At 35.3% G+C, this 12,668-nt stretch overlaps 1 protein-coding gene across 3 annotated transcripts in view; it reads right to left on the reverse strand.

Annotated features, from left to right (window-relative positions):
* The window catches only part of FAM135A (family with sequence similarity 135 member A), a 129,189-nt gene that overhangs the window by 75,910 nt on the left and 40,611 nt on the right, over positions 1 to 12,668 (reverse strand). For all 3 annotated transcript variants that reach the window (XM_021691884.1, XM_021691881.1, XM_044917251.1), the window contains exons 6-10: positions 8,084 to 8,223; positions 7,904 to 7,974; positions 6,280 to 6,453; positions 3,104 to 3,230; positions 2,266 to 2,419 (exon numbers count right to left, since the gene is read on the reverse strand). In XM_021691884.1, the coding sequence (XP_021547559.1) occupies positions 2,266 to 2,419; positions 3,104 to 3,230; positions 6,280 to 6,453; positions 7,904 to 7,974; positions 8,084 to 8,223 (666 nt within the window). The remainder of the gene's footprint in view (positions 1 to 2,265; positions 2,420 to 3,103; positions 3,231 to 6,279; positions 6,454 to 7,903; positions 7,975 to 8,083; positions 8,224 to 12,668) is intronic.

A 12,668-nucleotide genomic window follows, 5' to 3' on the forward strand; every position in this document is an offset into this window, starting at 1 on the left:
AAAAAAATAAAACCAGAAGAAGTCCCATCTCTCTAGGTGAGTTTCTCCTGTTCATCCCAATGCTGGACTGATCACTTATTAAAGGAAGAGGAGAAGTCAAAGCTCTTTAAAGAGAGAGACCCTATTTTTTCCTCAGCATCTAGCTCAGTGCCTGACAGTGTAGGTGCCCATAAAAATCCCAAGGGAATCACACCATTAAGAAGTCTCACTCCGGGTGCCTGGGTGGCTCAGTCATTAAGCATCTGCCTCTGGCTCAGGTCATGATCCCAGGGTCCTGGGATCGAGCCCCACATCGGGCTTCCTGCTCAGCAGGAAGCCTGCTTCTCCCTCTCCCACTCCCCCTGCTTGTGTTCCCTCTCTCGCTGTGTCTCTGTCAAATAAATGAATAAAATACTAAAAAAAAAAAAAAAGGAAGTCTCACTCCTACAGCTACTTTATACCCTCTGCCTTTTGGATGTCCTTATCTTTCCTTCCTAGTCACGCACATCTGGTTCCCTTTAATCACCTTATCTTTCAAATGAAATCCACTTTGTATATGCAGTCCCAAAGCTAGTAAGTGACAGAAATGGTTGCAAACATGCACTCTAAACTACAAGATAATGCCTCTATGAATTCCACTACATCACTCAACATCAAAACTATGAATTCTACTACATCACTCAACATCAAAACTATTAACAAATTTATCATACATTGGCTTCTGAGTTTCACACTTCTTTTCATAATTCTGTTTTTCAGGTACATGGTATTGTCCTTCATTAATATTATGGTTTAATAGTTTGGTAGTTTGGCCATTAACCAAAATTCATAGTGTGATTCTAAGATGTGTTGGAGTTCCAAAAACAATAAATTAAAAAATATGTGGAGCATAATTTTTACATTAACTGAGGACAGTGATAGCCTAAATTAGTTCTATCCTACAAACATTTCTTTCATGTTCCTAAGGGATTTTCCTAAGGGAAACAGAAGGATTCTAAGTATACAAAGTAGCAAGGAAGAAGAGTATTTCAGAGAACAGTAATCAAAAGGGTTCCACCATTTTTGTCTTGGGAAAGACTACATGAGCAAAAAAGAATACATTTTCCTGTTGCTTGTACCTCTGTATATACATTGGGATACTTGAATTAAGTATTCCAAATAGTCAACTGAGTGATATCTGTTAATCAAATCCACTGGAGTAGCTGCTGATAGGCAGTGGCACAATATCCAGCATTTTCTCACAGCTGAATTTAAGCAAGGTACAAATCATTACATGTTCTTACAATTCTTTTATATCACCAAATAGGCAATTATAAAAAACAGGCTAATTACTCTCAAACCCAAGAATTATTTTCAAAAACAGGGACTATTTTTAAGACTGCATCAATATTGTTAAAAGACTGGAATCCTTGAGAAACAAAGAAATAAACAAAGAACACTGATTAATTTAAGTAAAATTTAAAAGTAATTCTTGATTTATTCAAGTATATAATGATAAAATTAATTTATTCTGAAGATATAATTAAAATGTGCTTATTATGATAAGCTACTAGCTGATGTTTGAAAAAGAAAAGCTTATTAAACTATCATAAAAGGTCTGAATAAAAAGTTATTTTTGCTAATCCCAAAAATTTATCTTTTGCAAAATATGTACAAAAGCATTTTGCAAACTACAAATGGTATACAAAATCAAGGCAATAGGATTTTCTATTGTGTACTATAACATATATGCAGATATTACTGTTGGATTAAAACCAAGATTGATTTTTTTAGCAATTTAAATAAATTTCAAATGTTAAAACTGAGTAATGTTATTATTCTCTAAAGTGAAATAAAAGAACTAAAGATCTGAGATCACTTAAAACCAAATGTATATAAAAATGTTCCAAGTACCTACAATCTGCTTAGACTGTTAAATATTTGGAAGCACAGATTTAGTTTATTTTCCCATGATTCTGTAGATAATTACAACATTGCTTTCTAGTATGCTTTCTGGTTATATTTTAACAGGAGTAGTATATTGACATATATTTTTTAAAAATCTATCAAAAGACTCATTCCAAACTTAGCACCAAGAAGTTATTTCTCAATATCATAAAAAATTTATTTAATTGCAGAAAGTACTTATCAAGAGTCAAAAAAGATGGAATTGAGAGAGAAGTAAAAGTGAAGCATACAAACATTATAGTTTTAGTACAGAGAAACTATGGCAAAGCTGCTAACTAGCAAAATGAGAATGAAGAGAAGACTTGAACTATAGGTTAGGTCTGGCTACTTTTAACATACCCAGTTCTAGTTTCTGACAAGAGGGAATCTCTTCTGTTACCGTAATGAAGTAGCTGTGCAATCCTTTGAAGGCTAGCAGCAAAGTGGCGCAAAGTGTATAATGAAAATGATAGGCATGATGTAGGAAGGAGTCTGCAATGATGAAGCTGCAACCCTAAACAAAGAATAGATTCGGGATATAGAGTGTTAGTTACCAAAAATCTAAATATATTACACTTGAAACTTAGAAAAATAAAGGAAAAAATCCTAAGCATTTATTAATTAGTTATTCTAAAACATAAAATAATCAGCAATATTGTAGGGAGTTGCTCTTATTCATACAAGTAATTTAAACATGCAAATGTGACTAATAATTTCAATTACAGTGGGCTTTTAAAACAAGCAGATTAAATTATGGTTTTTGAAAATTTGAGATTCAAATTCCATTTGTGCTGGAGGGACAGATACTCTCTTTTTACAGTGTAAGCCCCTTTCCTTCCAAGGGAATAGTAGTTGTACTTGTACTACTACAAGCTGGGTCTCAATTCTGGCAACTAATCTTAACAAGCTCCTTTGGAGTGATTCTACCAGTTAAGGGAGTAAGAGGTGATAGTAACAAGTTTAAAAAGACACTGGCTGTCAAAGATCTCTACCCATTAAATCTGGTAAATCTTTAAGTATCAGGTTAGTTTTCATAATAAACAACTGGAACCAACCAATTTAAGATCATATTTAACTAAGTTGCTGAGCTCAAATAATTAATAAATAAAATAAACATCACATTCACAGGTGAAACAGTTAAAAACACTTCATTTAAAATAAGAAGGAAAAAAGGATATATAAATGTATCAGTTCTTACGTCTGGCGATAACTGTTTTGTGTAGTTAATACCAAAGACCACACTTTCAAGAGTAGGAATCACAGAATCTTTGTTTTGTGCTGGTGCATTTCTATTTAACCAAGTAGTCTTCACAGGGCGAGGAAAGCTGGAGGAATAATTATTACATTAGTACTGTCATAATAGTCTATTTGAATGTTAAATGTTTACAAAAGAAAATCTTGTAAGAATAAAGAGCAAGGGCTTTGGAGGTTATAATTTCTGAAGTATTCTTAAATTTTTCCTTTAAATAACTGGAATAATTATGAAAAGACAATGAATATATAAAAAACTAAGACTAGATGCCTGAGATAACTTCTCCATAACTGAGCTTCAGGAAGTCTCTAAGAATTCTAAAGATAAAACTGTGGGATCCAGAGTAGCTAAATGACAAATGAGGATCAAGCTTTAATCTGGAAATACTGGACTGTCAGAACTGGTACCAAGTTTATAAACTTAACAATCATATATGGATTCTACTTACAGAAATAAAGAGCTTCCCACATAAATGTAGAAAAAGAAAAATTACTAAATCTACTTGTTCTCTATTTCTCAAAAAGAAGGTATTTCCTTTCTCTTCACTACAAGTCTATGAACTCTTTTAAGACAATCTTCAAGTAGTTCAAGGTACTGTCTCAATCCCATATTATACGAACTACTGCTGTTAGTATTAACATTACACTCAATATACCAAAAATTCTATACAATAAGCATATTCTGTCTGAATGTTTAAAATCAGATACAATTTTGAGATAAAGTATTGACTAACTGTAAGTAGGCCAAAGCATTTGGACAGTTTGGCAGTTCGGCCAAAGGGAAAAGACAGGAAAGTAAATCAATTTTGCCATAAGCAGAAAGCAGTCTTCATTTGCAAAATCAATTTGCTTTGCAAAACTTAAATATCCAATATCCCAGCAAAGAAGGGCGGTGCAAGTCAAAGGTAAATTACACTTACTACAATGTGTTTTTCAGAATTGAGTCATAAAAGTTGTACTTAAAGTTCAAATATAAAAACAGGTCATGTAAAAAAACAAGCAAAGAAAGAAGTCTTCTGTGGGGTTACACTTATTATAAATAATTGATTTAAAGTCTGTAGTTAGGTTGATCATAGAAATTGTTTTAAATAAAAACATTTAAAAAGATGATATTGTAAAATATTTTTTCATTTTGTTTAGAAGAAAAAAAAATCCATCTATAAGAAAACTTCAGGAAAAACTTGTCAAAGAATAGTGAGGAATGTTACCCTTAACATGACCCCTCTACCAGCATGCACCAGCAAAAAGCTCTTCTTTACCCTTTCCTTGCTTCCCTTCTCCAAACTCTCATTTATAGGCAAGGAAAAAGGCAGGGAAAGATGCTGCTGCTTTCATGGCGAGGTTCTAGCCGCAAGAGAGGGGATGTGAAGGCCCGTGGCAGCTAGGTAAGCACAGCAACCTCAGCTGCTGCAGCACCTCGGTGTCTTTCCCAGTCACTAACCAGAGCCAAGAGTTAATCCTCTTGGCTTCTAATTCTGAGCCAAAAATGTCTTCTTCCAGTAGACGGTCTCTAGGAGATGAGCTGCCTTTTTCTCCTACTAGTCTGTGGCAAAAACTGGGGCATTGCAAGAGGAAGCACACATTTAACTCACTAGGATTAGTGATGTAAATATCACTAACTCTAGTGGGGGCCTTAGAAAGCAACATGAATAACTGAGCCAACCTCTGTGAATTGTTTGTACATTTCTCAGAAGAGAAACTAAGCCAGTGTTATCAAGAAAAAGGAATGGTTCAGACAGTTCAGTTACGATTCTTACTGAAATTACAAGAGATTCAGAAAACTAAAGAAATGCATTTTATCAATAAACTTCTAGCATTAAAACCTAACATGTAATTTAAAAAAAGTAATACTGTATACTACTTACTTGAAAGTTTTATTTCAAAAAAGCCACTTTTTTATCAAAGAAGTTTCATTCAGTTATGTTATTACATATTAATTTATTCAATCAACATCTAAAATTTTTTTGAAGTTTATAATAAAATTATATAATAGGAACACTTGCCCGTACAAAAGTTACAGCAACCGAGAATAAGCTCTCAAAAGCTTACGAGGTAAGACAAAGATAGCAAAACAACCAGTTACAGATCTAACTATAGAATAAGGAAAGCAAAGCAAGTCATTATGAGAAAGACTTCTTCCTGGCCGGGTGCTCTCAAACCATGAAACACCACAATAGAAGAGGTTCTCACAGTTTTTAAAACAATGTAAGGATACATGCCACAAGAAGCTGTTACTTGTGGGCAGTATGTTAAATTGTATTGTTCTTCTATAAATTCTGAGGGTAATTATACAGAATTACCTACTTAGTTTTTCTGATAAAGCAGTTTAACATTATAACCCTGAAGCATCACCCCAAGTATCAGTTGTTGGGATTGGAATTGACAAAAATTGTACAGTTCAGAAATCAAATTAATTTGGAGGCTTTTCATAAGTTACTGATTTTAAAAGTGTCTATCTGCTGCCCATACCACAAAAGGATGATATTATATTGTAAAAAACTGAAGAGCTTGAAATACATTTCAATGTGAAAATACATTTCACATAATGAAAGACAATCCATCTCCCTATGGAAGTGGGCAGAAAAAATAATTATCTTAATGCATTTATTATAATCTAGAATATTATGTACCTTTAAGATAAAATGGTACATGTTATAGTTTAAAAACCTTATTAGTAAAGATCCACAAAATCGATTAATGACTTAGAAAACAAGAATTACTGTATAGCACAGATTTAAGAAAAAATTAGGTGATCCAGGCAAGAGACAAAGAAACAGAAAAAACTAATATACTTTTTCAGAGCATGAACATAGTATATATAGCATTGCTTAAAAACACAGATGCAGACTAAACAATGCTGTATGGTTACTTCCAGACTGCAATATTTTTCTTGGTCAGTTTATTTGACAAAGATTGTTTTATATTTCTGTATTAAAAGAGTTATCAATCTAATGTTCCCATGCTCTTCAATGTTATTACTCTAGTATAAAATGAAAGCATTTATTTAATATTTATAAATTTAGAAATTCCTTATTACTTTAATTACCTTTATCAAAGTATATGTTTTCACTATAAAATAAAAGATAATACATTAATAAGGACCAGAGTATTGGTTAAATTTACCTTATTAGTGGCTGGTGTAGTGCAACCAATGATGCATGGACTGTAACGGACACAACAGAAAGGTGGAAATAATCAAACATAACATTAACATGATGATGAAGGCCTCTATGGAGGCTAAAGTGCAGCTTCAATGTTCGGCTACTTATTAGTTGCAAGGTGTTCAGATCATCTGCCCTAGAAAAAGCAACACATTTGCATATACGTATGGCATATTTTGTAAAGGCTAAAATTTTGTAGAGTAGTTTAAATTATCAAACACTTAGTTACTTAATTACTTTTTTAAAACTTAAAATGAGAATAATTTTTAAAGCATCACATTTGCATTAGACAAAAATGTGAAATATAATAAGGAAATAACCGGATCTTACCTTTAGTTTTCTACCAATCCATGACATAGCCTGTTTTTCCACTAATGTCCCTATAAAATGAGTCCTTTTGATAGTTTAGGAATTACTCCTACCTTTTACTAAATTTTATTCCATAGGGAATACTGTTCATTATAAGGTTGCAGTATAACATAGATCAAATCCTATAGTAATAAATCCCAAAAAGATAGTTAAAATTATTTTTCATTGTACAAAACTTTGTTATTAAGTGCTGCTCGAAAGTAAGCAAGCAACTGGTAGATATTTGATTACAGATCGTTAGTCTGTTATTAGATTTATACACATAAAAAATTAAAACAATGTTATGAGAATGATTTCCAAGTGTGTTTGTGCATGTGTGTATATAACTTATCTGTATACCCATACATACATTATAAATACCTACAGTTAACAAACTACTTACTCATTTCAGCTTACTTCATTTACAAAATTCTGACTTGGTTTGAAATTGAATCCCTTAAGGAATTCTTTGTAATAAGCAAGTATTATAGAGGAACAGTAGCTACCACATAAAAAATTCTTATTCCTCCCTGATGGTAAAGAGGACATCTCAAGTAGACGGTTCAAGAGGTAACTGCTTAGTTATTTATCCTACAAGTGTTATCTAAATTTATAAATAATTTTCAAGAAGTACTTCTACAAGTACGTTTGAAATGAGAAAAAAAAGTACAAAAATAAAATTGTTAAATAAATCTCTGATTCTTGTTTTAAATGAACACAAGCACAGTGTGTCCCTAAAATATATGACTGCACGTCCAGATGTGTGAACAAGTTCAGAGTAGCCAGTCCTAAAACTTCCGCAAGGGCTCTAGGAATTAATGAACTAGAAACAACTGCAAAGTATAAAGGTCATCAGTCTTGAAAACTCTCTAAATATCAAGAGTCCTGCCTAAAGATGACATCACTCATACCATAAGAAAGATGGTCAGTGATACAGTGAAAGAGAGTTCAGTTATATTTAAATGTCTCATCGTAGTGGTATTATATCAATAGTGGAGTTTCTAGAGTCTAGGAAATTGTTTCATATTTTTTCAACTTGTCTGATTTGCTACCTGGGGCTCATGGAATTGACATGGGTACAAAAGAGTAGGCCTAACTACTCTCATCAGACTCCACAATTAGACAGAAGTAGTTCAAATAAACAAGAAAGGGAGAGGCTAAATTCCAACAAGAAATTGGGGAATAGATAGCAGTTATGAGAAACTAAAGATTTTTAACTGTTTGACTAGCCTACTTACGAATAATCTCCATCTGTGAAGTGTAGATCCAAGGATAACAAAAAATTCATTTCTTCAAGGGTTTCTTCAATCTGAAGAGAAATTACAAAATAAGGTTTTTTGAATACTTACAGAAAGTTAGAAATATGCTTTGAGGCTCTACAAAAATATTTATCTAAATATATATGAAGAAATGTTTACCTTTTTTTCATCCAACAACATTTTAACTTTGAAGATCATGACATCATTTAAAACAACCTCCTCATTTTTATACAGAATTTGAAACGTTTTACTGCAAATCAGAGAATCATGAACTGAAGCTGGAAAGGCTAAAGTCATACCTAAAACAGATAAGATATGTCACTGACAGGTAAAAAGGAAAAATATAATACCAGTAAATTAATACTTTAAAATACTGTAAGTTTGATTAATTACCCCAATGCCATTATCATTTTCTTTAACAGTATTAGAACATTTCTGAAAGCTTAACGATTTCTATGTAAAAAAATGAGTTAAGTACATGATAACCGCTATAAAATTGTTGTACAATTTATTTTAATCTGAGAAGGTACATGAGGAAATCTCAAGGTAGATTTTTAAAAAAGATTTTATTTATTTATTTGAGAGAGAGTGCACAAGCACGGGGAGAGGGGCAGAGGGAGAAGCAGACTCCCCGCTGAGCAGGGAGCCCGACCAATCCCAGGAGCCTGAGATCATGATCTGAGCTGAAGGCAGATGCTTAACCAATTGAGCCACCCAGGCGCCCCTCAAGGTAGATATTTTAAGAGGAATAACTTATCTGTATACCCAGAAGGAAGCAATTTAGTTTTCTGTAGATGCACAGTAAAGCATTTGATTGGCCACTGCCCTGGTTGCTGAGTGGTAACCTCTAATCCCCTGGAATAAAGAATTTGTTTGGCTTTTATCCCAATTCCTTGGAAGTGGCCTCTAAATCCTTAGAATTTCCTAGGACAGGAAACCACATGGGAGAACACCTAAGGCTGGGGGGGCGGGGGTGGTCATGGTCATGATGGTAGTGGAGTTTATTCATGGTGGGCTCAGATAGTTTATGGTAAGGAGATGACTCAGGATGGGGGCTGGCCACACCAGACCAACTATGTGACTAGAAAAGTGGGGCCTGAGACACATGATGTGAGCCCAACCTCCAGTAAGAGGAAAGGGAGCTGGAGATTGAGTAATGATTCAATCAGGTAAGATTCCCTGATTGGCAATACTCCACATACAAACTTTCTGGGAAGGTAATGAATCCTGATTCCTTGGGGAGAGAACAACAGAAGTTTCACAAATCTGTGACCCTCCCAGACCTTGCCCTATGCATCTCTTCTTTTGGCTGGCTCTGTTATGTATCCCTTTGCTATAATAAAACCATAATAATAAGTAGAGTGCTTTCCCGAGTTCCGTGTGTTGTTCTAGCGACTTACCAAACCTGAAGGGTAATAAGAATAATAAGAACCCTGAATTTGTAGCCATCTAATCAGAAATGTGGGCAGTTTGTGGACCCCTGAAGTGTGACCTTATGTCTGAAGTAAGCTCAGTCTTGTGGAAGACTGTGCCCTTTACCTGTAAAGATTGGTTTACCTCCGTCCAGGTTGTTGGTATCAGGTCATTACAACAAGGTGGAATTTAAACATTTAAATAAGGTGGGCACCTCTAAAGAGCACGGAGCAGAGAGTGGGATGCCAGAGTCTAAATTGAATAAGGAGGTGTCCATATGGAGTAGCTGCCTTATGTCAGAGCCTGTGTAGGATGAAGAGGGCAATCCTGGTGGAGGGGTGACTTAGGGTAAGGTATTGGGAGCCCAAGCAAGATGAAAAGGGCGACCACATGGGAGAACACCTAAGGCTGCGGGGTGGGGGGGGGCCAGTGCTGGAGCCCAAATTGCAGAGAGGCAGCCAGGGACAAGGCACAGGAGTCCAAAAAGGATTATGGTGGTGAGGGTGAGTGTGGGCAGTGGCAGCCTGATACACTCTCCCGGAGGCAAAGTAAAGTGAGGCCAACATCACCCAACATCCCTACAGTAGGAACTCCTGGCACAAAGACTTAGTACGTTTAAGTGGGTTTGAGAAGAGTATCCACACAGAGAAGTAACCTGGCATGAGGTGCTAAAGCCCAGGAGAGCATCCTGAGGGAGAGGGAGAGATATGGCATATATGAGAGATCGATCAAATAAGAAAATATATTAAGGATAATGAGAGTCAGGTTTCTCACTGAAATCTTTCATAGAAAGGATAGACACATATGGAAAGTAGATATAAATATAAAATGAATCCTGTGGTACTGGACTGGAATTAGAAATACTGATGTGAACTCATGGTATTCGCAGTATATTTAAAGACAGGTGTGAACTTGTATATGCATGTGTAAATACATGTGTGTGTACATACATGTACTCACTAGCTCTGTCCACTCAAAGGGCCTGAGAGCAACACAGCCACAAATATTGGTTTCATAATACTATTTTCCATTAAAGGAACCAGAGCTTTTGGAGAAATGGTTGACTCTAGAGTTGGGGCACAGATAGGACAAGAGAAGTCTGGATCATCTTTTCATACCAGAAAGTAAAGAAGTGCTAAAAGAATGAGGGGACACATCAAAAGGACATGGAAGCTAGCTTGAAGAGTACCCCAGGTCATTTTGGGGATGAACGGAGCATCAAAATAAATTATGATAGTAATAGATTGATATCCATTGAATAACATAGGAACTCTTAAGTCTGTATGGATGTATACATGAATGAATGAAAAAACACACCTTTGAAGGGAAAAAGAGTAAATTTACAGCAGAGCAGTCTGAGAAGACCATCAAATGATCCAAGTTAACATCATTACTAATGTGACAAACAAACCACCTACTAGGATATAATGAGAAGAACATATAGTATCATTTCGGAGATACTCTTGTCAAAGATGCATAACCTGAATCTAATCATGAGGAAATCACAGAGCAATGCAAATTGAAGGACATTCTACAAATTAAAAGGATTATAGTCTTTACCAGTTTCAGGGTCATGGAAGTAAAAAAAAGACTGAGGAACTGTTCCATAATGAAGGAGACTAAAGAGACAAAACAACTAATGACCATCCACGATTTTGAACTAGATCATTTTTCTATAAATGACTTTACTGGGACAAGCAGCAAAACTTGAATGGGTTGAGGATAGATGGTAGTAACGTATCAACATTAATTTCTTGATTTTATTGGGATTACGTAGGAGAATGTTATTGTTTGGAGGAAATAGATACTGAAGTATATGGGGATGATGGAGCATCATGTTGGCAAATTACTCTTAAATGGTTCAGGAAAAAAAGTTATTTATACCACACGTACAATTTTTCCTAAGTTTGAGACAGTTCTCAAATATCTCAAAGGAAATCAAGTAGAAAGAAAACCAATTTGAAGTAGATCAGAAACTTAACTTCCATAATATTTCAGAGAAGAGCTGAGAAGGGGAAGAAATTTTCCTCAACGGAAAGTAGATTGTTTTTAAAGCACCCAGGTAATGTGAAATTAGAATCTGCTGCCTCAAAAACCACAAATTTTTGCTACTGATTTCCTAAGGATGCTGCTCCAGCATAGCCCTCTCAAGTGGGGGCTTCTACACTCCTACTACTACTGGACCTGGAGCTCCTTTATTCCTTACTGATGCTTTTAAACACCCTTGGTCTCTCCTTTCTAAAACCACCCTACCACCAGCTTTGAATCTCTTGGACAGTATCATTCACCGTCTCATTCATGTCTGCAGTCACTACAAACCCTGAAAGCCCTCATTTCTTGAAGGCTTTATTTCCTAACTCAAGGTCACTTTCTCCAAAACTACTCTAGCCATCACACCTCCTAGGTTCTCTTTCTCCTCTCCTTAAGTGTTCTTGCCTTCTAGCCCTCCTTAGCTCCTCATTCCTATAGTCATTCCCTAGACTTTTACATTACCATTGACTGCAAAGTTCAATCAATAGCCTCTCTCCAGGTTACTCTCTCTAATACCACAAGTTCAACAATCTTTGACCCCATTTAATAGATTCCATGAATCCTACACTCTTTTTTGCAATCCCTGTACTTTTCTCTCAAGATATCCCTTTCCTCCTTACCCATCCTAAATTCTATACTTCATCATTATCACTCATCCTTGCATAGATCCCAATTTGCTTTCTCATATCTGGCTAGATAAATCTCAACTTTTATAAACCGAACTTCCTACCCTGTACCCACATACATACTTGTACCCACAAGCTGAATGTAGCTGGGGAAAAATGCACAATTCCTCTGACCATCTATACTTTAATTCATGATCACTAATCTCGAGTAGACCCTCAGTGCTGCTTAGCAATCATATTATATTTTCCAAATCCACTTTCTCTCCACATTCCTAGATGACTATTTTGTAAATTATTTTGTATCCTTCAGTCTCAACTGGGAACCCTGGTTCTTATTTCATGAGAAAATAATCAGAGAAGTTCTTTAAGCTCCATTACTACATCTACCTACAGATACACCTGGACAAATTCCCTATTTCTCTGTTCCCTTTTCTGTCAAAACTCCTTAAAAGATTTTTTGGTATTCAGTGTTTCTAATTCATCCCCTCTCATTCTGCCTTTAGTCCATTTTTGTGACAGCCAGTCTCCAAGATGGCTCCCAGCGAGTCTCACCTCCTGGTATCACATCCTTGTACAATTCCTCCAACAAAGTCCCAGGGCTGATTTGTGTGACTACAGCAGAAGTAACAGACTTCTTGAGAGACCCTGAGCCAGAGGCAAGCAGCTAAACAACT

Source organism: Neomonachus schauinslandi, chromosome 8 (genome assembly GCF_002201575.2).
Source record: "Neomonachus schauinslandi chromosome 8, ASM220157v2, whole genome shotgun sequence".
Taxonomy (NCBI): Eukaryota; Metazoa; Chordata; class Mammalia; order Carnivora; family Phocidae; genus Neomonachus; species Neomonachus schauinslandi.